The sequence below is a fragment of the Ovis canadensis genome, chromosome 1 (genome assembly GCF_042477335.2).
Source record: "Ovis canadensis isolate MfBH-ARS-UI-01 breed Bighorn chromosome 1, ARS-UI_OviCan_v2, whole genome shotgun sequence".
NCBI classification, from domain to species: Eukaryota; Metazoa; Chordata; class Mammalia; order Artiodactyla; family Bovidae; genus Ovis; species Ovis canadensis.
The window spans coordinates 105,719,604-105,744,393 of record NC_091245.1 but is presented as its reverse complement, the minus strand read 5'-3'; the positions used below and the strand labels follow the sequence as shown (position 1 = coordinate 105,744,393).

The 24,790-nt window shown below is 48.6% G+C and overlaps 1 protein-coding gene across 11 annotated transcripts in view; it reads left to right on the top strand.

Annotated features, from left to right (window-relative positions):
* KCNN3 (potassium calcium-activated channel subfamily N member 3) overlaps positions 1-23,422 on the top strand; it is a 163,391-nt gene extending 139,969 nt beyond the window's left edge. For 6 of the 11 annotated variants that reach the window (XM_069543684.1, XM_069543733.1, XM_069543720.1 and 3 more), the window contains exons 5-8: positions 6,749-6,859; positions 16,043-16,170; positions 16,849-16,918; positions 22,511-22,834. In XM_069543684.1, coding sequence (XP_069399785.1) covers positions 6,749-6,859; positions 16,043-16,170; positions 16,849-16,918; positions 22,511-22,807 — 606 coding nt within the window. In that variant the 3' untranslated portion in view covers positions 22,808-22,834. Of the gene's footprint in view, positions 1-6,748; positions 6,860-16,042; positions 16,171-16,848; positions 16,919-22,510; positions 22,835-23,003 lie in introns of those variants that run through there. The other 5 variants (XM_069543693.1, XM_069543762.1, XM_069543729.1 and 2 more) reach the window with 1 other exon arrangement.
* Positions 23,423-24,790: the final 1,368 nt, after the last annotated feature.

The following is a 24,790-nucleotide window of genomic DNA, read 5'->3' as shown; positions in this document are numbered from 1 at the left end:
CTCCTTCTAAGCTGTATTTTTCCTGCCCCATTACCCTGCCATCCCCAGCCTGCCACACACTCGTGCCCATCACATGGCCGCACAGTATGGAGTATGGGAGGGCAGTGGGTAGGGAGTTTCAGACCAGAGTCTGAATGCCCATAGCTGGACCTCAGTGTGGACCCAGGCAGGGCACTTAGCCTGCTGGACCTCAGCATTCTCCAGTAGGAAGTGCAGACGGGAGGCCTGCTCCGCCCTCCTCCCTGGCTGCTGATGAGGGTAGACTGCAGTGCTTATGTTAACCGCTCTGTCAACAACAGGGAGCTGCACCCGCCTTCAGGGCTGGCAAGTCCTCAGCGTCCCTACCCCCACTGCTCCTTCACCGGTCCTTTGGGATGAGGGCTTCTTGCCTCTCTCCTTGCTTTCTGACCAGGACAGAAAACCGGGCCCTTTGACCTCCTTCCCAGAGCACAGAGTAAACATGCAGGGTCCTCTTTTCAGAAGAGGAAACTGAGGGTCAGAGAAGATGCAGGAATCTAAGGCTGTGTGTTGCAGTGGGCTGGGGAGGTGGTGGTGGAGATGGGGAGTGGGGGTGGGGGGACCGGAGGCCCGAAGCTTATTCCTAGGTCTCATTGGTGGGTCACGGCAGCCCACCCCGAGGAGTCCCCTCTGCACCCCTGTCATCAAAAGCCTTCCAGGGCTCCCTCAGATTTCAGCCATCACCCCCATTTCTCCAGGAGGAAACAAAAGACCCTCCTTCTGGAAAGGAAATGACTCCACCCGAAGTGGGCAGGGGTTTAGCTCCTCACTAGCATGGGGGCCTCCTGGGACTGACAGCAGCCAGTCGCTCGGAGCAGCGGAGGCCGTGGGGCCAGAGGCCTGGGCCGCGGGGCAGGAGGGCTCCGGCGCTGCCATGTCACGACTGGACGCCGTCCTCTCCTTTTTTGACCGAAACCCAGGGCAGGCGGTTATTAGTGGGTCCTGGGCAGGAGTTAATGACAGGCGGCTTAGCGCCGGGCTTGGGATAAACCATGGGTGAGTGTAAGGGCTCAGAACAAATACCTCCTGTTGGTTGGTAGGAGTCTGCCTGGCACAGCTCCAGCTGTCACCAGGAAACCAGGGAATGAGTCTTCCTTCCAGAAAAGAATGAAATGCCGCCCAAAGACCAAAGCTTTCCTGTCTCTGAGCTGCTCCTGGGGCGCCAGCTATGTGCCTCAGAACCAGCTCTCAGTCTGGCCTTCACGGAGCCCAGCTGCTGATAGGTGAACGGCCCTGCTGGGAGCCTCCGTTATTTTTAAATACTAGCCATTCTCCCTCTCAGCATGGCGCTATGCCCCGGCCAAGAAGCCAGAGCCTGGGAGCCATCATTTCCCTGGCTTCCTCACTCCTGCATCTCTGGGCTTCTGCTCCGGCGTAGCTGGACCCTGGCCCCTCCCTGCCTTCTCCTTGGGTGTGGTCTTCACACCTGCTTTTGCTCCAGGGGCTTCAGCAGCTGCTTGGAAGAAAGTGTTTGTTCCTTGAGGAGAAAGGTGTGATCAAAGTGGAGAGAATAAACGAGTGAGGAGGAACTGATACCCACCCCCTGTATTAAAAATATAGCACCTGCCTTTCATCTTCTCTCTCTGCATCAACCCTGCTGCATAGATACCTATCTATACACAGGGACAGGGAGCTTCCCTCCACTTGTGTTTTTACCCAAATTAAAATCAGCTGCCTCCCTCTGGGGTCAGCCACAGTGAGGAACCCTGGTGGCATTTTTTTTTCTTACAAATGGGACTTCTCTAGCTGAGTCACTTCTTTCCAGGGTTTCACATGGCTGAGAATCCGTTCCTCCCATCCCCCAGTCTCCCAACACTTTGTACCTCTCCTGATTATTATTGCAAGTGCCTTTACGAAAGGTAGGGCTTCCTGTTTGGTTACCATGGATACGACGCAGGCCAAGGCAAGGCCTAGTGGGAAGGGAAAGGAAGAATTTGTGTGTGCAGGCTGTAAATAGTCTTAATCATTGTTTTCTCTTGGCAATCCCAGTAACGGTGTAATTATCAACCATTAAGCAGGGTATATAATTGTCTGAACAACTTGACATTGTTGGCACAGGCCTGGTGTGTTTGAGAGATTTCACCCACTAAAGCAGATATATCAAAGTCCAGCATCTTTCCATAAAGAATTTTATGATGACAGTTATAAGGCAGAAAGAAAGCTGACAATATTTAGTATCCAGAATGGGCCTCGGAAGGCTTTCTGGCTCTGCAGTCATCTGGAAGACTTTTGGGACCCCAAGACTGATTGGTAGAAATCCCATTTCAATATACATTTTCTAAAGCTGGACTCATTAGGAAAGACCCTGATGCAGGGAAAGATTGAAGGCAAGCGGAGAAGGGGACAACAGAGGATGAGATGATTGGATGGCATCACCGACTCAATGGCTGCAAGTTTGAGCAATCTCTGAGTGATGGTGAAGGACCCAGAAACCTGGCATGCTGCAGTTCATGGGGTTGCAAAGCACTGGACATGACTGAGCGACTGAACAACAGAGCTGGACCCACTCTGTGGACCCTTCAGGAGTTAGGGACAAATAGACAAAAGATTCCAGGATATGTGCTGGGGACACTGAGCTTTTCCCCCAAGATTTCATGCAAGAGGCTTCTTTGAACTGCAAAAGGAAAGGGATGATGAAGTAAAAGGTGGCACAAATTGAGTCATTTGGGGAGGAGGTAAAGAAGAGGGCTCAGCAAGACATCTGCTTAATGTCAGTTTTAGAAGATGAGCTTCTCCCTGAAACACCTTGGTTTCAAACCAATTGATGTTATTTTAGTTGTTACATGGAATCTGTTGCAGAAACAGAATCCAACTGTAAATCCTCCAGGCTTCCCTCCTCCATTTGTCACTTTCATTTATGTTTTATTTTATTTTATGCTTCTTTAGTTAAGAACACCTCATACTCTTCCCCTTGGGATACTTATTTTTCGAGAGTCTAAGGTTTTCCAGCTGGAAACTGTTTCTTGGAAACAAGAAGTAGGAGGACCAGTGTGAAGGAGACTGGGTCTCTGATTTGGGTCCAAATCCATGGATGAATTAGGCGTGTTGACCCCAGGCCAGCCACTCCTTTCTCTGTTCACTCCTGCGCTCCTGCTCACTATGTACCTTGGAAAGTACGACCTCAGTAGAGGACCCTATCCCCTCCCACCACTCTCCCATGGAAATAGTGTTGGATAGAGAAGGTCCAGGGAATCCAGTTAGTGTCGACCGGGATTCAGGACTTGGCACCTCTGAAGGCAAAACTCTGAGTCATGGATTTGCTCCACAATCTGATCCAGTGGAAGTCACACCAGCAGCTGCTTACCCTCTTCAGTCCCACTCTGTCCTCTCCTCGAATTCCCCCTCTGCCCACCAGCGATTTCTGAGGTTCCACGTGAGGACAGCTGGGACAGCAGGAGTGCTCACATGCCCAAATCAGCCACGACCTTGGCACTTTGTCTCTTGAAATCAACCCACATCCGTGCCACATCGCATGAGCCTTCTTAAACTGTTAACATGGCCCTATCTGGCTGATAAACTCACCCAAGTAAAAAGGCCCATTGTCCCCAAAAAAGCAGAAGTAATCATTGAAAGTGAAGTGAAGGGAAAGTGAAAGTCACTGCTCAGTCATATCCGACTCTTTGCAACCCTGTGGACTATATAGTCCATGGGATTCTCCAGGCCAGAATACTGGAGTGGGTAGCCTTTCCCTTCTCCAGGGGATCTTCCCAACCCAGGGATCAAACCCAGGTCTCCCGCATTGCAGGTGGATTCTTTACCAGCTGAGCCACAAGGGAAGCCCGAGAATACTGGAGTGAGCGATCAGGGAAGCCTGAAGTAATCGTTATACCACTTAAAAGTAAAGACAGCAGGAGGTGAGAGGGGGTCCTGCTGTCTTTATTTCCTTCATTTCCTCTAAAGAGCCAAAGTTGACATTAACTTCTGACCCAAGTCAGGCTCCTTGTTCTTCCTGCCTTCCACCCAGTTCCCTTGAGCCCATCCCTCTTCCCTATTCCTTTCTATTTTCTTTCCTATTTTCACTTCTTTTCCTCTTCTGTCCCATGCTGTTGAGGAGGCAGCACAACTTGTCGCCTATCTCAGTCTCTGCTCCAACTCTCTCTCTCCATCTTCCCTCTTCCCTTCCTTCCTTCCTTCTTCCTTCTCTCTCTCCCTTCTTCCCTCCCTCTCTTTCTTTCTCTCTCACACACACAGGAGAGGACCAGTCTGGATTTCAGCACCTTGCACACCACTTTCTGAAGGTTGCTAGTGTCTGACCCCACCTTTGCAAGGTTGCCTCTTAATGGGAATGACCAGAATAGGTTTCATTAATGGCTACTTCCCTAACCTATCCAGATGATGGATTTTTTCTAAAAGAAAAGCGAAGTTGAAAGTATCCACTGCTATCTATTCGAGTTAGAATTACAGGTTAAGAACAAAGCATCCTTCTGGGAAATATCCACAAGGAAGTCTGGACCTCTTTAAGTTGAAGGAAACTGAGAAATGTCATCTAGTCCAACCTCCTGCCTCCATGCAGAAATGTGTCTTAATCATATAAGATAGGTGGTTCCTTAATAATTAGATCACTCTAGCTTCTCTTTAGAACCCCTCTGCATTCAGCAGGCTCGGTTGTAAGTCGTGGCAGGAACCTTGGAGCAATCCATCTAGCACCCGAAACTTTGGGATTGTGGATGGTTGATTGCTTTAATGAAATTCCCCAGGTGACATGAGAAGCAAGGAGACTCCTTCAGGCTAATTCTGCCCCCAGCTCTCAGGGATGATTTAAGTAGTTTCCCTTGACCCAGGGAGATTAGGGAGCCTGGAGTCAGGGAAGAACCCTCTACATCTGATGTTCTGTTTTTAACGCTATGCTATATCCCGCTCTTTGGGTGTTTAGCCCAAAGTACTTTTGGAACTCCATACAAAAGAGTGGGTCTGGTTGAGGGGAAATGGATCACACATCTTCCTGCTAGAAGAGCTTTTTAAGCTATTTTTTGCTTTTAGAGGCCTGGCTCAATTGATGACACCTACAGACCAGGCTGTCCAACTGCCCATACCTATCCTTTGAAAACTGGGCACAGAGTCTCCTGCAAGTCACAGATGCCGAGAAAACAGGGCTGTCCCTGAAGAAGAAAGGAAAATGAGGTCAGAAAGAGGAAGGCTCACACAGACTCCGTTCTTTTCAGGTGGTTGTGCTAGAAATGGGTCGCTGACCAAATGTACCAAGAAACAGGAGATTGTTTTCATGAGAACCCTTCTAAAAAAGCTAGGGAAAAACATTGCCAACTTCAGCTTTGCCAAAACCTCACACCGGCTAGCCTTCGCCAATCTGTGGCAAAGGAAAGAAAGCGATTATGAGGGAGAGAGTAGGGGGCTGATCTGTCATATGCGTGCTGCTCAACTCTGACACAGAAGATAGTACCTTTGAAAAAAGTCTTTGTGACTTCCTACACATTGTTAGACTGCATGAGTCCCAAAGTTCTTGATGGATTCCTTGAATCCTGGGACCTCAATTGCTAAAATGAGCTCAGTGGCACCTATAATTACTGTTTGGCATCCAGAGCATTAGACTGCTGACTTTCCTGAACTCATCATCTTTCCACGAGTAGAGGTCAGGGCAGTGCAGGGCCCCACATGCAGGAGAGAGGCAGTGGTCCCCAAGAGGCATGTGCTCTCTTCCAAGAACCAGGCGAGGGCAGGGCTATCACCACTGCCTGCAGGAGAAGCAGGGCAGGAACGGTTCTCTCTTGCCATCCCTGGCACCCCCCATCCTGTCCCCCAACTCAAGATGCACAGCAAAGAGGACTTCAAAGTCCTTCTGGAGAATATTGGGAGGAGTCCCTTTCTGCTCATTTCTCAGACAGTCAAGCATGTGCCCAGAGGATTAGGAGAGAGAAACTGAGTCTTCAGGAACCTGCCTCTTTTATTCGCCCTCCCTGGGCTCCCGTGGAATAGATCTTCCAGAGCAGAGTAGGAACACTGCTCTGGAAAATACTGAGTGCCTTCTGCGCATTCCTTTAAAATCCTGGGTTGAGGCAGATATATTGTTGTCATCTTTAAAATCTCTGCGAGATGGTGAATTCTGGAGCCTCCTGGTGAAAGCAAGAAGGAACTGATATCTTGTGCTGAGTCATAGGCTAGAACTCCTGTGAAAAGACCCAACCGAGGAGCAAGCGCAGTCATTGAGCGCATAGACTCTATCCAACCGGGGTTGCCCTGGAAAGCAGTCTCGGGGGGAGGGGAGATGCTTTGCCTCTTCATTAGATCATTTTCAGGAAAGCTGTCCACCACCAGCAGATGGTCCGTCCAGACTGCATGGCTGGCTGGCTTTCCTCCTGCCCTCCCCAGCCCCCGTGCTCTAGACTGGCAGTGGGGCTGGGGTATGGGTGAGGCAGAGGGCGCACGTGTGCTGGATTTTCTGTCTTCCTTGCTTAGCTTGGCAGGTGACCAAGCGATTGTCCAGTATTTTATATGACCCCAAGCCTCAGCCCCGTCAAGTACCCTGGTCTATGAGGAAGTGGCCAGCTCTAGGAAGGCTCATGTCCCAGAGGTCAACACCTTCGTGGGTGTGGGGATCAGGGTTCTGCTGGGTTTTGTGACTTGGCCTTGACTAGCCAGAGCTCAGGTCTCCACCCCACTCCCAGAACCCCTCAGTGGGCCCGGGGCACGTGGAGTCTTATGCATGAGCCCTGCTTCATTAATGATGTGCTCTCTCCCCGGTCCTCTTGCCCGCCCCTCCCCCGCCCCGCCACAGGGTGCCGGCTGCACTGCCCTGGTGGTGGCTGTGGTGGCCCGGAAGCTGGAACTCACCAAAGCGGAGAAGCACGTTCACAACTTCATGATGGACACTCAGCTCACCAAACGGGTAAAACGCCACTGCCCATGTCTTAAAGGGGGACCTAAGACCCTCCTGGGAGCTAGTCAGAATGTAGCCACAACAGGGTAGGGCTGCACCTCTCAGTGGAGGGCTGAGGGAGCCCCGGACACATGCAAACAGCTGGTGCAGAATGGCCACATGCCTCAGTGCTGCAGGCTCCTGTCTTCTTAAATCACCGTGCATGGTTCAGGCAACCAAATAATTTCCCTGATAATTAAATCTATAGCCTACAATGATGTAACCTACTCTCTTGCCTAATGGTACCAAGTAAATCACCCAGCATGAGATGTTTTGGTTTCTGCTTAAATATTTTCATGATTCTCATTAGCAAGGGCAGTAGAAAGTCTTTAAAATGATATTGGAAATGTATCTAAATTCAACCCCTAAAAAAAATCATTACAGACAATCACTCCTAAATAATGTTCATCAAAATATCAACATCCAATTTTCCCCATTTGGGTTTTCCAGATAATATTTCTCCCATGTGCCCTTAGGAAAGTGGGTAAGGAGGGTTAAAAACTGATTAAGCAGGAATGGGGGAGATCATTTAGCTGCTAAAAATCTGACATCCCCCTGACTTGTCAGAAAAGAAAAGGTCCCTTTAGAAGAGACAGAAACAAGCCTTCCAGGATAAGAGCAGGCCAAATGAGCAAGGCAGGAGCTGTTTATTTAATGACAGCTTTTATGGAAAATTCTTTAGAGCTGCAGGCTGAACGAAGGTCAGGAATATGGTTTCCTGCAAAAAACTCTCCTCTTTCCAAAGTGAGAGAGAAGCAAAAACCTGTGCTGGGGTCTCGGCCACCCTAGCGAGTCTCATTTAGGATTTAAGTGGAGCTGGGAGACCCATAAGCAGCCAGATTTTGATTGGGGTTTTTGAAAGCCGGAGAAAATATTCAGTGATGAATGTTGTGGCACAGTAAAAATGTGTTCGAAATAGAGACAAAGGCAGGAAGGGAGGGAAAAAAAAAAAGAGAGGGAGAGTGATAGAGGGTGAGCGCGCTCAGGAGGGAGGCAGTGGGGGAGGGGGAAGCTGCCAAGGCCTCTCCAGTTTCTCAGCAGAATTCTTCATGGTGTTTGATTGTTTGGTCTTTGATTACATGTATTGGATTCTTTAACAAGCCTTTTAAAAGATGTTACAAAGAAAACGTACAGGCAGATATTCTTCTGTGGTTGACATACAGGTGGTTACGTATGCACATCATGGCACTGAGCTGTCCGTGGTACAAAAGGAAACACGATTTGTAGCATCCAGACGGGAGCGGTGAGGGCTGTACCCAATGGTAGGCCAGCCGGGTTCCATCCAGGGCCCTGCAGCCCAGCTGCTTTCCTTCAGCCCCTACTATGCAATTAGAAGTCATGCTAGGAGTTGAGCAAATTATCAAAGTTACTGGGGAGAAAAAGTATCGCCCAGTTGTGTCTGACTCTTTGCTACCCCAGGGACTATGGCCTGCCAGGCTCCTCTGTCTATGGGGATTCTCCAGGCAAGCATACTGGAGTGGGTAGCTATTCCCTTCTCCAGGAGATCTTCCCGACCCAGGGATCAAACCCAGGTCTTCTGCATGGCAGATTCTTTACCATCTGAGCCGCAAATATGCTTCTCTCTATTCTCCTGGAACAATGTAGTGCAGGAGTCAAGGACAAGGGTATTTGGTCCCCAAAACCTTCTCAGAAGCTGTTTCTTAGCGCACAGGCATTGACAGCCTCTCTGTTTATTCTATTTGCATTTGAAACCAAGGATATACTTTGTATTTCGTGTTATCCCTTTGTCCTCTCCATTTTTCACGGTTTGAATCAGACACTAGAGGAAAATAAGGTTGAAGAAAGCCAGCTCCCTCCTATGACAAGAAAATAAACAATTTTTCTGTGCTATGATTGTAAAAGATGAGGTTGTGGTGGCTAATTTCAGTCTTTCTTTCAAACATAGTCTCTAAAATCCTCCTCAAATCTACTTACTTTTTGAAAAGTAGGACTGAAAACCAAATCAACAAATATTTATTGCCCGTCTATGAGTACAAGGCACCTTTTTAATCGAATAACATCTCACTTGCCTGAGAACACTTAAATCTGTTGAAATGTTCCTTTAATGTCTAATATCTCTTTCCCAGAGAAACAACCAACACGAAAGGGATGGTTCTCACACAGAGAGGATTCTCAAAGCTGGCAAGACTGGAAAGGTTCTTTTACGTAACCTTAATTGAAAGGACACAGGCTGTGAGCTTGGCCTGCTCTGGCTTCAGCTCCCCTTCACCTGATTTCAGAGAAGCTGACCTTCCTTCCCCCATGATACCTCCCTCATCCATCCTCTGTCTTCTCCAAATGGCCCACTGTGTCCAGACGGAGTGGCTCATGGGTCAAACAGATGCTAAGCTTAGTCTACTCATAAGATCTCAGTGAATTCACAGAGAAAGATCCGATCGTGGGAGGAGCTCACTGGGGCATAATTGCAAACCTCCCAGGAGTGGACAATTAGCCGATTTAACAGATAAAAGCCATCTCTTACAAGTACATGCAGCCTTAATTCTTCAAACATCTAAGCAAAATACTAAAAAAGAGGAATTCTAACCTATTAATCGTGAAAATATTCAAATTGTTCTAGTCTTTATTTGTAATAAAGGCTTCAGCCCAGCCTTTTTACCATTAGAGTCACACTATTTTTATTCATTTATTTGCCAGGGAGGCAGGGGGAGGTAGGGTGGTGGTCTGATAGCGCAGGGTCCAAACTCTGGTTTTCTGAGTCACATGACTTTTGTCTCTCACTTGTATAACTTGTCAACCCTGGCAGCAACACCATTTCTGTATTTAACGCAGTCAGATCTTCCCACATGGACTTTGCAGTGTTACCGCCATTGTTAATCTCGAATTACAATTTACTGCTAACCTCTGGGCTACTAGATAATGTATATGTAAATTACACACAGAGAGACTATAAAAAAGATACTAGATCCTCATCTTTTCTCCCACGCAACACTACACATCCCTGTGTCTCTATTTTATGCGACGAAACACATCCACTGCAGCTGGATACCACATCCCGTGTTCTGGGGACACTGAGATGAATGGGAGACAGTCCTTGCCCGCATACTTACTGCCTGTCCTCAAACAGCACCTCTCCCTTCTAAAGAGCAAGGTAGCTGCCGACGTACACACTTGGGTTAAGAGGTACCAGGAGGTGTTCTGTTTGCCACGCCCCCTCTCCGCATCAAATCTGCAGACACCTCCATGGTGTGGTGCCACCGGCTGAGGACTGTTATCTCTTCATTCTTTCCACGAAGGGTTCCTGCCTCAAATACTTCATCCAAGTACATTTCCCCCTGCAATCAGTGGGTAAGACAAAAACCAAACCTGTACCTTCCTAACACTAGTGTCTTCTCCTGACTTTCCTATTAATGACATCATCATTCTTCCAGACTCCAGGTCTGAAAATTTAGCAGCATCGCTGACTCCTATCTGCTCTGGTACCCACAGGGGTCCAAACAGCTTCAGAGTCTGATTCCACCTGGCCAAACCAGCCTCTCCAGGTCCTCTGGGCACCATACTTTAAGCCACCATCTCAGTCTTGTGCCATTTCAGTTGCTTGCTACCTTCTCATCTCACCTGGACCTCCCTTGCCCAAGTCATCCTGTACTTTATCCTTGTGACTCTTCTTAGATGATGAGACTTAGCTCTGCACATGCCACCAACCTGCTCAAAAACCTTTCTCAGCCCCCCAGAACCTACTGATCAGTGCTAAAGGAAACTTTTCTTTAATTACAAGCATGTGTCAGAGTTTTATCACAATCCTGCTGGGTTAAAAATGTTTTTTTTTTCCAGCAGGCTAATTCAAAGTTTTACTCAGAGAAGGGGTCTTTTATCGGAAGAAACAATAGTAGTCATTGTTATACTGGGTACAGAAAGTCTGGCTAAAGGACACTAGATTCCTGGCTGACAGCCGGTAGGACCCACGAGTGGATTCCCAGAACAGGTCTTAATCTTTTAAGAATTAGTCAGATAGTCAATTGGGCAGTTATCAGGAATGCTAATTGTCCCCAGAAGGGAATTATAAATTATATCACCCACTAAAGTTCTGTCTCAGACAGATTGGGTAGTTTTTTTTTTTTTTTTAACAATAGTCATAGGAACATTGAATTTTTGAGCTGGAAGGTTCTTAGGGATGAGCTTCTCAGGCCCAGAGATAGGCGAGGGGCCCCCCAGCCATATGCAGTGAGCTGGGTCCCAGCCAGGGCTGCTGTTTGTTCTCAGGCTGGTAGGCAGCTCTCCAGCCATAACCCAGTGGGTTTCCCAGAACAGTTGGTTCCTTGGAATTCAGAATAGTGGTGAGGGTCCCAGGTCTGCTGGAAGAAAAAGCCAGTGTACCTTCCAAACAAGCTGAGCATCACATTAACAGCATTATGGAACTAGCCTGCTGAATCCACAGATTCAGGACCGTGTTGCTCTGGGGAGAGACCAGACTCCAGCTTTGGACATGGAAGCACAGCCCTGCCTGCTCTCAGCCCCGGTGTCCTGCCGGCCACAGGAGCCCCCATTTCTTAGTGTTCAGTGAGGGCTTCTAGGCGAGGCAGACAGAGGAGCCTGAAAAGGGAAGGTGGAGTAAGATGGGGAGGAGGCAGGGTGAATGTAAGCAGGGAAAGGAAAGAGATGGCAGCCGCAGGAAGCCAGCAGGCAGTCGGGGGGTGGGGTGGAGAGTCGGGGAGGCAGATGGAGAAGAGGGGACGTCCGAGCATCCCGGACAACTTCAGTGGAGCATCTGAAGACAGGCCGGACCTGAGGGCTCTCAGACTGGGATACTACCATCCGTTCAGACTTATTCATCTACATTCAACCTCTAGAACTTCTTGAAGTTGTCCGAGTCACACCTTCTTGCCAGGTCTGATCTGCCCTCCTCCTTTCCTCCTTTCCTGCTTTATCCTCCAGGTACAAACACCCTCTCCCTCGGGTGGAGTGCTGGCAGCCTTGTGGGTATGCTAATAGTTCTTCTCTGGGGGGCCCACCAACAGGGCTCCTGGAATCACTCTCCCAGCACTCCCTGTGGCTGCTGGAAGCACGGGGAGGCCGGCAAGAAGAGTGCTTCTCCTCCTGCCTCCCATGTTCCTCCTGCAACAACCAGCCCCTCTCCCGCATAAAACAGAGGAACAGATTACCCTGCAGAGAGGTGGCCAGAGCAAGTCATGGACATGTATAATACAGCCAAGAGCTCAAAGAACAGACATATGTGTTCTGTGTTTTCTTTCGCTGGAGGTGGAGGAAGAAGCTGACATTTGTTGCGGGGGAAGAGCATCAGTAAGGCACCAGGTACCAAGGTGCCGGGCAACCAGGCTCTGTGCTAAGTGTTTGAAGTGCATTCTCATTGAATCAACCCTGCAATCCCGTTTCACAGGTCAGAACTTACTCTGTAGCACCCTTCTCTGCTGCAGCTACAGGGCATGCTGGCCCCACAGGATTAGAAGCTCCCTGAGGGCAGAAAGGTTATTGGTTTGTGCCTAGGATTCTTACTTCCTAGAACAGTGTCAGCCCTATCTTTGGGCTGCAGTAAATGATCTGGGAAGGAATTAATGAGAAAACTGAGTCACAGAGAGCTTTCCCAACTGGTCCGAAGTGAAGGTGATCATCCCCTTGTGAGGTTTTTCCGAGGGCCAGTGGAGCAACATTAACATAAAGTGTTGAGCACAGAGCCAGGCGCATAGTAAGCACTCAGTGGAGGTTAGCTGTCGGTGCTGTATGCAAGGTCTTAGTTGGACGACTTTCTTGCCCAGGCCCAAGAATCTTTGAGCCCTCCCTGAAGTATATAAGTCACTGAGCCTTTTCTTTGGCACACAGCTTTGGGGAGAGAATGAATGGACCCACAGAAACAATTAGCTCATGTGCTACAGATTTAGGGGATGGAATAGCCAGTCTTCGTGCACAAACAGCCCTCTTCTAACTTCCTCAGTCCATCAGATCATGGCCAAGCTTACCCAGATCTTCCCAGTTCCCTGACCCACCCACTCTCACCCCCAAGAGTATCTCTGGGCCCTGATGCCCTGCCCGTCAGGAGCGCTCAGTAGGTACCCAAACCCCCATCATGAAACAGTGCTTGAGAACCCTGAGAAGCTCAGTGAATCCCAGGAGGTGCACATGACCTCTACCATTTCCCACCCCAGTGATGCCCAAAGCAATCAGCCAGGTGAATTGGAGGGAGAACCTGGTCACAATAGCATTTACTGTCGACTCGGGAAAGCACAGTGCAGTTAAAAGCCTATTTCTTTTTCTCTTGCAGATATTGATCTACTTAGCTTTGTGCCAGGCTGTTTGCTGACAATTAATTCAGAGTCAGCACCAAGGCTCGCATTTAACATTGCTTTCCCGAATACGCGGGGGCCTCCTGTTCAAACCCATAAAGGCGCTGTGACTGCTTCGCTCAGCGACCCAGGCTGTGCTGTGGTTCTAGTCCCTTGCATTTGGGCTGAAGTTAAGGGCAGGACCTGGACTCCCTGCTCTTTCATATTGCTAAGTGAGGGCCGTGATGATTAAAAACACATCTAATGTCCTTTCCAGTTCCTTGATCCTGGAAAACAGGAAATAATTTTGTTTGCGTAGCGATGACATCTCGTCAGGTCTTTCTTCAGACCACATGAAAACCTTCTGCTCTTTTTGGACCTGGCTCTTGTTTTGACTCTGCCATTAGCTAGCTGTGGGATTCTGATCCTCACATCCTATCTCTGGAACTGCCATTTCCTCATATTCTCAGTGGGGACGTGGGCCAGATGATGATAACTAACATCTTTATGGTGCTTTATAGTTGCTATGACACTTAAATTCAAATTGACTCAGTTTGCCATTTATAACTTTAGGGTCTTGGTCTGTGTCTCCACTTCTCCATCTGTAAAGTGGGGATAACATGAGTGCCTGCCTGACGGGGCTATTGTGAAGATTAAATGCATTTGCACATATGTAATCTGGCGCCCGGTAAATGTTCACCCTTAGCACCATCAGCACGATGGTAATTGCCTCCTAGGGGCCTGAAAACAACCCTTAAGGTAAGGATTCACTTTTCCCATCTTGTGGATAATTAAGCACTTACTCCTAAACTGGCAGAACAAGGATTTACCTGCAGCTTTTCCAGTTTCCAGTACTGGTTCCCCACCAACACAGAGACTGGTCAGGGGCTCATCCACGCTGATGTTCCATGCCTTTATCAATGTTCCAGGGATGAGACTTGAATAACTGGGGTGCTGCCAGCCACCCTAAATGCTGGGGCAGGCTTTTCCCTCCTATTCTTCTGGGAGGCTGTCCTAGGAGGCTACACGCCTCGGAAAACTGAAGAAACCACCTGTCAAGTTGCCCTCTCCCTACGGACGGGTGGCGAGAGGAGGCCCTCCACAGAGAGGCCCTCCCTTCTATGCTGCCTCTTTTGCCAGGAGGATGACATCCACTCTAGCCCCTGAACAGAACCCCCGTGATGACCCCCACCTCTTCTTCCCCTCTCCTCACCTGGACACTCACCGTTTCCAGCTTCCACTCACCACCACCTGCTTCCTCTCAGGCACGAAAGTGCCAGAGGTGGGCAATTAAGTCATTTAAAACCATTTTCATGGTAGATTTTTACTGAGCAGAAAAGCAGTATTTATGTCACTTAGACATTTCTGAGAAGACCTAGCTGTTCTTTTATAACATTGCTTCAGCGCCAATGAAAAATATAATCCAGCCTTCGTAATAAATTTTTTAAACACACACACAAAAGTTATCAGCCTACAAAACAATGTTTCCTAAGCCTTCCCACACGTCTCAGTATTTTAACAACGTCCCATCTGTTGATGTCAGTCTGAAGAAGCAGGCCTGTACTCTCCAATTTTATTAAAATCTTTTCTGGCTAGTAACCTGATTTCTACTAGGCTGGCCTACTTACTTCCAGGCCCTGGGCCTGTGGGCCTGTGCCAATGTGCATGGCTGATAGAAATGGGAACAGTTCATCAAAAATCTGTTTAGCTTGTGCTTAATAAAAAATGTTTCCTCTTGCTCTTGTTACTAATTGCTGAAGATGTCTGTGTTTGGATTAAAACTTTGTCCCCTGCCATCTGGATGCCATTGATATGTCTCAGTTCCATTGTGAGCTGGATGATATCAGTGGTTTCCATGTCAACAGATGACAGCGTCATATGTGGAAATGTGTGATTGCAGTGCAGAGAAGGAGCCAGCCTGCGGAAGGAAGCAGCTCTGGTTTCACACCAAAATATCTTCACTGATTTGCAGACCCTTCTTGGAAATGATGTCAGTTTTATGCCAATTATATGTAAAGTTGCGGTGTAACTGTTTTGGGCCATTTGGGAAAGGAAACAATGGACTTGTTGATACCTAGAGCTCCATTTGGTGGGAAAGATTTCCTCAAGGAGGCCTTGTAAAACCCGCCGCTGAAGTGAAATAAGTCAGAAAGACAAACACCGCATGGTGTCACTTACACGTGGAATCTAAAAAAGACAACAAACTAGTGAATAGAACAACAGCAAAAGAGCAGACTCACAGATAAAGAGAACAAACTAGTGGTTCCCAGGGGGGAGGCGGGAGGGGTGACATAGCAGCCGGGGAGTGGGAGATACAAACGCCTGAGTGTAAGACAGGCTCAGGGACATACAGGACAGCATGGGGGGTGTAGCTGATGTCTTGTAATAACTGTAAGTGGAAAGTAACCTTTACATTAAAAAAAATAAATTTTAGTTAAAATTTCAACAATGTTTAAATAACTACAATCTCTAGCTGATAGGAAAGCTGTTTACTCTCTGAATCCAAGAAATGTGCCATGCGCACTAAGTAAAAATCCCATGTAGAGCATGGAGCTCTGCAGCCAAGGGCAGCAGTGGTACATATTTATCTGTTCAAAGTGTACCCCAGGCCTCCAGGCCTCGGCAAGGCAGCCTGTCTAAATATAGCAACAGCAGTGGAGAGGCAGTCCCAGAGTAATTAAGAGAAAGAGGCACTCCTCAACTTCAGCCTCCAGTCTACTGTGTCCAATACAGGATTAATGAGAGATGAATTTTCATCATCCTTTCTAAGAGGTCACGATTTGATTAAGGAAAAAGATCATTGCAGACTCATTTCCTTGCCAAATCGACTCTATCGGCAGACCACCCCCCCCAACACATGTCATGTGAAGCTAGGAAAACTCACCTGATAGTCACCTGTTTATTTGCTTTTCCTTAGATCAAGAATGCTGCAGCCAATGTCCTTCGGGAAACGTGGCTAATCTACAAACACACAAAGCTGCTAAAGAAGATTGACCACGCCAAAGTCAGGAAGCACCAGAGGAAGTTCCTGCAGGCTATCCACCAGTGAGTGCGCCACCGAACGAGGAGCGGTGGGCCCCGAGCCCCGCCGGCGTCCGCTCACACGCTTAGAGGAGCGGGAGAGAGCTATTCTGTTCCACTCAGCAAGCACAGGGGGTGGTGAACTGGATCCAGATCAGTCTGTTTATTCATTTATTGCACCTGCCCCTGCCAGACATTGGACAGGTTGCCGTGGAAGGTAAAAACTAGATAAGAGCCTCAGGGAGCTCTCACAGTCTACATATGCACACATACATCACATTACAACTGGAAGCAGAGCAAACTGTGATCAGTGCTTTCTATAAGCTAAGTATTTTAAAAATTATAGTGGAGTTTTAAAAGTAGAGGATGAAAACATTTAGTCTGACCTGGAAGTTTCGGGAAACCCTGAAAGGCTGAGCATAAGACCTTCAAGGTGGAAGGCACAGCCCTGATAAAGGCTTGGAAGCTGGGACATGATCTGAGAGTGGTGGGCAAGCTACAGTGACTAGAGGCAAGCATCCATGGAGATGAGTTTGCTTTCTTGGGGACCTGCCAAGCCCTTGATTCTGGTCAGTTGTCACCCATGTTTAAGGTCCTGGGCTGGGTTCCAAAACCAGATGAATTGACATGGATGTGGAATCAGCTGTGGGGTGAACCCAGCATGCACTTGAAGAGTGTGGCTCTTTCGACTCTTTCCCACAGACTGAGGAGCGTCAAGATGGAGCAGAGGAAGCTGAGTGACCAAGCCAACACCCTGGTGGACCTTTCCAAGGTGAGTGGCGGAATCCAAAGACCTCACACAGGGTTCTCAGATGCTGGCCTTTCATCTCCTCAGGTGTGGCTGTGAAGAAGTGCCATGGCTAAACTGCACAGAGCAGGACCAGGAAAGTTAAGGCCACTTCCTCCTTCCTTAAAAAATAATCTAGGTTCAAGTTCTTGACACTTGCAAGCTACTAGTGTGTGTTATTGACTTTGAAAACCTGGCATGTGTTCCTTCCGTTCAGGTCGGGCTTTGCTGGGAACTGACGGGCTGACCTGCTAAGTCTGTTTAGTGTGTCGCTTGATTGGCTGTACGCTGAGTTTGCAGAGGGGGAAGCACGCTGACAAGACCAAATGGTGATGATGGCGATGCTGCTTGTCTAGGTCACACCTAGAAGGAGCCTTCTGATTTGTGGTTATAATTGTAAACTCATTTTCCTGCATCCTTCAGTCCTTACAACTCAAGCTTTTCTGGCCCCCAGTCAGGAGCAGGGGGAGGTGCATTTCTTTCTACCTCACAAAGATGCCAAAGAAGAGAGCCCTGCTTTCAGAGCCCCACAGTCGTCCTGCACTTCTGGCCCTGAACTGCCGCAAATACTGTAAAGGAGCTCGCTCCTTTGGCGAATCTCTGGAGTGAAAGGATGGGAGGCTGCACCGCTGGCAGAGCTGAGTGTAGGCGCCACTGAAGAAAGGACCTCCCCTCCTCAGCTCCTCCTCCTCATTGCCTCTTGATAGAAATTGTATGTCAAGTGTATAGCCCAGGGCCAGGCTGGCAGAACATTCCAGCAGATGTCAATTATCATTGCGGAACACGTTCCCTGAGTAAGCAAGAGAAACTCCCTCAGGCAAATTAAACCCCTTTGAAAAGAGGGTGTAATCAGAGAAATTGCCAGTTCCTGGGCCACGTGCAGTGCCTTGTTCAATGAAGGCATCGGGCCAGAGAAAGGATCTCCCAAGCTTGGGAGGACTTTAATCAGAGAATGTGTGGCTGGCATGGGTTGGGCGAAGCCCACAGGCCTGTTTGTCTTTGCAGGGGGTGCTGAGGTAGACTGTTTCCTGTGAGCCTGGAGGAGGCAAGAATGTGAATGGAATGCCCGAATGCAGAAGGGAACCCCTCACCAGGGTCTAGCGTGCGTTGCTCAATACTCTTGGCTTCTAGTGTCAGAAACCCTTTGGAAGTAGGTTTAAAAATGTAGGTGTTTAAATTAGAATACAAGGAAGTCTCATTCCAGGCAGAACCTCAGGGCAGGCATGTGGTTAGACTTCAGGAAGGAGCTAACTAGAAGTGAACTTCACCCCAAGAAATAGGTGCCCACCCTCTCTTCTCTCTCGTGTTCAAGTGCTTGCATCAGTTTTCTCTTTCTTTCTCTCCCCCATCTCTCCTGACAACTTTCTGTGCCCCTTGTCTCCATGGGAGGCCCCTATCCAGAGAGTCCATGTTCTAGTTCTAGCCACAGACAAAGACAAATTGACTGGCCTCCTATTGGTCTTAATTCTAAATTCTCAGAAGGGAGGAGATTACTGGCCAGTTTGGGTCACATGTTCACCCTCGGACCAATCACCTGAGGCCAGGAGGAGGGTCAGGTAAGGCAAACATTGCTGGGGAACCCACGCTGGGGGATGCAGGAATGGTCACCAAGCCCCAAGATACTTCTTTAACAAGTAGCCGTATTTCTACCTCTGCGGCTGGAGTGCCCCTGGAAATAGTGGACACCCTGGGCTTTCAAGCCTGCATTTCTTCATTGTCAGTCACTGCCTATCACAGAGATGGGGGCCCTGCAGAGCAGACTGGGTGAAGCAAACTCCATGAACTGGAAAGAGGCTCACAGAAACTGGGTGGGGAAGCTAAACCATCGATAACTGGAAAGAAAGGGTGTGGGGGAAAGGGTTAAGGGAAGGTGTCTGCTGGGCTGCAGGGGTGGTGTGAACTCTGCCACGCTCCATCTTTCCTCCCAGGAGGCTCAGCCAAGGTCTTGGCAGCAGCCTAGCATCTTTCACACTGGTCCACATTCCCGCCTGGCATCTTGTCGCCAAGCAACAAAACAGGGGAGACAATAATAACACGGTGTTCTCTCCTTTTCTCCCTGTGCTTCGTCCACCCGGCTCACCACTTCCCACTCCTGTCCTGTGGTCCTCTTGAGATTAAGAAAAGAGCATGTGGCCTCCAAATATCACTTGCTCTATGGAAGAGCTCTCTTGTAGGGTGGCAGAGCTGGAGGGCCGGGGAGGGGTGTGTGTGCTGGGGCTCTTTATACCTAGCTTCAGTGTCTTCCATTGAAATGTAAAACTCCTTCCCCACATCTGAGGCTCAGCTGATCAGATAAGGTGATATCTGTGAAAATGCTCCGAAAACTATAATGGTTCTGCACCTGGTAGTTCTGATTAGAAATCTAGATGAGGAAACCAAGATCCCAAGGAACAAAGAGACCATCCCAAGTTCGGTCTGTTGGCGAGTTGCCATGCTGGGGCTGGGATCCCAGGGCCCAGACTCAGTCCAGAGCTCGTCAGGGTGCCCCTGCAGGCAAATCCATTTGCAGTTTTGTACATTCCGGGAAGAACATGCACCTTGAGGAACTTCTGTGAATGTTAATTAATAAAGGAAGCACTGCCGCCCCTAAACAGCCTCTCCTCTGAGAGGGCCCTGGAGAAGTCACAGCTGCCTCATTCCTTCTGGGGCTGCAGCCAATTTCCTGGTGGGAAGGTGTCGTGCGTGCATGCTTAGTTGCTCAGTCATGTCCAACTCTGTGCAACTCCATGGACTGTAGCCTGCCAGCCTCTTCGGTTCAAGGGGTCTCCCAGGCAAGAATACTGGAGTGGGTTGCCATTTCCTCCTCCAGGGCATCTTCCTGACCCAGGGATTGAGCCAGCATCTCCTGCACCTCCTGCATTGGCAGGTGGGTTCTTTACCGTGTGCCACCAGGGAAACCCTGGGAAGGTATCACTACATTCTCAGCGCCCCTTCTCCTATCTCCTCTCTGGCTTCTCACATTTTGCCACCTCTAACTCTTTTTTTCACTCGCCTCACTTCCTACACCCTTGGCCCCTGCCTGCACCCATGGTTTATGAATCTTCCTGGAGTAACTCAAAATTTCAGGTGAAATAGGATCAAAGCGTCACTGGCAAATGACCAGAGCCACAGTACCTGCAGGTGAGGCTTGGAGGGTACAAAGCAACCGCAAACCTGGCTCTGCCCTTGCAGCCACAGAAACACCCAACAGTGTGTTCCTGAAGTCTCCCAAGAATCTTGCTCCCAAGTCTAATGCCATTTGCTAATTTGCAAGGAGAAATGTGACTGTCATGTTGATAAAGTCCCTACAGACCAACCCAGGAAGCCAAATTATAACCAAAAAGTTGCCTGATAAGCGTAGAGTCAGAACCGTGGGGGTAGTGAATGGAACAAAAGTGGTTTCATTTCAATCGAATGATCATTAGATGATATAATGATATATAATGATCATTGATATAATGATCATTAGATGTATAGTGGGCAGGACTTTGTACTGGTGAGAGGGGGCCAGGAGAGGATGGTGCCCAGGTTTCAGGGGGGAACAGCTTGAGTGAACGGCCTCTCCTGGAGATAAGGAGCGCTGGCTGAGAACAGAGCTAGAACGGAAGATGGCGCACTAGGCGTGAGCTGCATTTGTTTAGCACTCTGCTGACCTGGTTTAGAAGACGACTTTATTCCTCTCAAGTTGGATTGTATTTGCAGTTCCCCGGAGGTACTCCATGTTTGCTCTCCCTCTCTCACGACCTCGTTCAGGGTTCATTCAGAAAAGCTTCCTGAGCACCTGCTCTCCAGAGGTGGGCCCTGGGCTGGGCCCCCACGGGACTCTTCTCTCCTTTTCTTCAGCCACTCAGGTCTCAGCGGGAAACACTGGGGAATCTAGTTATATGGAAATAATTTGTGGTACAAGAGGTCTTCTCCCATCAGTTAAACTTTTACGTTGGCTGAAGAATGGAAGGGCAGAGGTTTTCCCCTGAGACAGCACTTCATTCATTCACTAGTCCTACCAACAGCTTTTGGTGCTGACCATGTGCAACAGACCCCCTTGCTAGGCACATCTGGGGATATTTATTCATCAAAAAATGTTAGCTGAGCATCTCGTATGTGCCAGATACTATTTTAAGTCCTTGGGACACGTCAGAGAACACAACAGGCAAAGGTCCCTGCCCTGGAGGGGATTTCCTTTTAGTGGGAGAGGGCAGACAGCAACAACATGCAAAAGAAACAGCAGATAGTGTATTAGACGATAGCATCAAAGAAAGGAAAGCATTGAGCAGGGTTAGCGGGTCAGGAGTGGAGTGCAGACAAGGTGCCTTATTAACAAGGGCATGGGGGAGGGGAGGGGATTTTTTTTTTAATTGGAGTCTACTTACTTTACAATGTTGTGTTAATTTCTGCTGTACAGCAACGTGAATCAGTCATATGCATACATATATCCCCTCCCTTTAGATCTCCCCCCTGCCCCCATCCCACCCCTCTAGGTCATCACACAGCACTGCTGTGAGCTCTGTATGCTACACAGAGCTTCCCACTAGCATCTGCTTTCAACACGGAAGTATATGTATGTCAGTGCCACTCTCTCAATTTGTCCCACCCTTTCTTTCTGTGGGGAGGTGATTTTTAAGGGAGGTTTAGAGGAGGTCAGACTGTTGGCCATGGGACGTGTATGGGGTGTGTACTGGTGATGGGCGGGTCCCTGGGACACTGGGAGATGGCACGAGAGCAGGATGTTTACTAGGGGGCAGTGTCAGGACCGTACCTGTTAGAGGGAGAGTCGGGTAGAACGTGGCAGAAAGAGAGCCTGAACCATGATACAATAGACAAAGTCCTCGACTGGCCCATGGCAGTTCCCAAGGTGGACTGACCCTTCAGGGCTGTCCCAAGTTGAGGCGCCCTCCGTTCTTGACCAGGCAGGAGAGGCACTATAATCTCTGCAAGGCGGCTCCCTTTCACTGCAACTCAGGCCAGAGTGAGTTTCATCAGGTAATCGTACATTTTGGCTGCGTGTTGAAAGTGAGGGGGGTGGGCGGAGCAATGATTTCATTACTATGTGTAGTTATTATTAACTTCTATTTTGTAAGGACCAAGGTTCAGAGCATTTAAGAGACCTGAGGGAAGGCCCACTGTTAGTGAGCAGCATACATGCACTTGAACCCTGGCCTACCAAGGATGAGCCTGTCGCATTGTTCACTCCCTGCCTCAGAGCCGTCTCTTTTTAATCAGTAGGTGTCATTGCTGTGTGAGCTGAGAGGTTGGATGCAGTAAGAAACAGGACACGTTAGGGACTTGTTCTATTTCAGAAGTGCTGCTTCTTTTCCATCCTACCTATTTTCTAATATGTATTTTTATAGGTAATATGCATTGTTTTTGTAATAAAACAAGAACAACATAAAAAACACTGTGCCAGGAGCCTCCATGTCTTTAAGAAAGTAAACGGCTTCTCCGTCCTTGGCCAGAGCAGACGCAGCCGATGTGGAAGCTGGTCCCTGGAGAGTGGTCTTTCCACTGTCATCTGGCAGAGTATCTCATTTTTCTCATCACAGATTCCCCGGTGATGACCTGTTGCCTTCCCATCTCTCACCTCTCCATTTCCCCAAACAGATGCAGAATGTCATGTATGACTTGATCACAGAACTCAATGATCGGAGCGAAGACCTGGAGAAACAGATCGGCAGCCTGGAGTCTAAGCTGGAACACCTCACCGCCAGCTTCAATTCCCTGCCCCTGCTCATCGCCGACACCTTGCGCCAGCAGCAGCAGCAGCTCCTGTCTGCCCTCATGGAGGCCCGGGGCGTCAGCGTGGCGGTGGGCACCACCCACACCCCACTCTCCGACAGCCCGATCGGGGTCAGCTCCACCTCCTTCCCGACCCCATACACAAGTTCAAGCAGTTGCTAAATAAAACTCCCCACTCCAGAAGCATTACCCATAGGTCTTAAGATGCAAATCAACTCTCTCCTGGTCACTTTGCCATCAAGGAACATTTCAGACCAGGGATGGTAAAGAAGAGACACCGAGCTAATTAACTAACTCATGTTCATTCAGCGTGCTTGGTTTGATATGCCTTGAAACCAGAAATCTAATCTCTGTTTAGGTGCCTCTACTTGGGAGCAGGAAGAGGAGATGACAGGAAGCGACGCCTCTGGCAGGGCCCTTGCTGCAGAGTTGGTGGAGAGCAGAAATCCACGTCCAATCTCAGGTCCTCACGTGGGGAGGGGTGGGGGGTCAGATGCACCGAAGTAGCCAGCAGTGAAGCCAGCCTGGAGGTGGGTCCCGCTGGGGGGAGGGTGTGGTAGCAGGCTTGGGAGATGGGTTCCTCACCCCTGGGGCCCTCCAGCCCATTGCTTTCCTTTCCTTTTGTCTAAGGAAGCCCCCAGAGGACAAAAGTAAGAGAGAGCTGTCCACAGCTTGCCAAAATAGATGTTCTTTCCTCCCATCCCTTACACAGTCATAACAATTTAGACTGAAAGAAAAATTGATGAATAAAAAGCCAGACTCTCCATTCAATATTAATACTCATATAAACCCATGTATTTGCAAGCGTGTACACGCACACACACACATCCCACATTCAACCCAGGTCTTTTCTTGTTTGCACTTGACCCAAGTAAAGAGGGACCTGGTACCTTACTCTGCACACAGAAGGCACTCTCTAAATGCACATTGAGTTGGTCTGAATCTGGATGTGGGTGCTGTCAGTTCAGTGGGTTTGCCAGTGTTGCCACATTCTGAGCCTCACTGAAGACGCAGATCCCTTCAAATACAAAACAGGGTACACCATGCTTGCTCTGAGATGAATGACAAGCCAAAATTGGCATTCTGGAGAGATAAGCAGCCTTCTAAAAATAACAGCTTCTGCAGAGTTTTTTATCTTGTATCCAAACAAGCTGTGTTCCACAGGAGTGCATGATCAGGTGTATGGATATGCGGGCAGGGGAAGAGGATCTGTGCACGCATGCACACACATGTGAATAGGTGCAACCCCAGGACACCTTCGTGAACAGAAGTATTGTCTGGGGCTTTGTTCAGTGATATTTATCCAGTAACAGTTTTCCAGCCCCAGATGTTAAGAGCACGCATGTGTCAAGGGCCTCACATGAGAGCTGGGAGGAGAAGTGATGAGTGACCCAGGTGGTCCCTTCTATGTGACCTAAAACCACGTCAGAGTGCAAGGTTTTGAAGATAAAGGGAACCCTTAGGGAACATTGTGGGTACGATAAGGTGACAGAGATTTGTCAGTAGCCTCTTCCTATTGTGCCACGTTTATCTCGGTGCAAAAATTATTGTAATACTTCTCCAACTTCAAGAGGCTTCAGAAACATCCAGATCCAGTGTATGACAGGAATTGTGAGGACAGGGCATCCGGATGCAAGATATTTTTCTCATACCACCATCTAACCATACATAATGCTTGTGATGTGAAAACCATCCAACTGCTCATCACATTTCTCATTCCAAGGTCTCTGCTTGTGGGGACTTAAATGATACTGTAGGGAATGTTTCTCTGTTTAGGGTAAAATGAAGGATGTCATCTGTGGTGCGGATGATTGTCCTGTGGGGTATCACAGGACATCATCCCCTTTCTGAAAGCAGAGTCTAGCTGTGGAGACTTCTACAGCTCTGGGCCTGGTCTCCTAAGGACAAGGGAATAATCAGACAGCAAAAGGTAGACAACCCTAGGAAGGCCACTCTTTCAAGAAGATCTGGTCTCTTGTTAAATTTCTTCTTTTATCTTTTTTTATTGCTATTGCTCTTCCCTTGATGGCCTCATTTTTATCTCAATAACTCCTTTGAGCATTTTCCTTGGTTGTTTTGTATACCATAGATGCCACACTTACTGCTGGCTTTTTTTTAACTTGTTATTTTACCTATTGATTATCT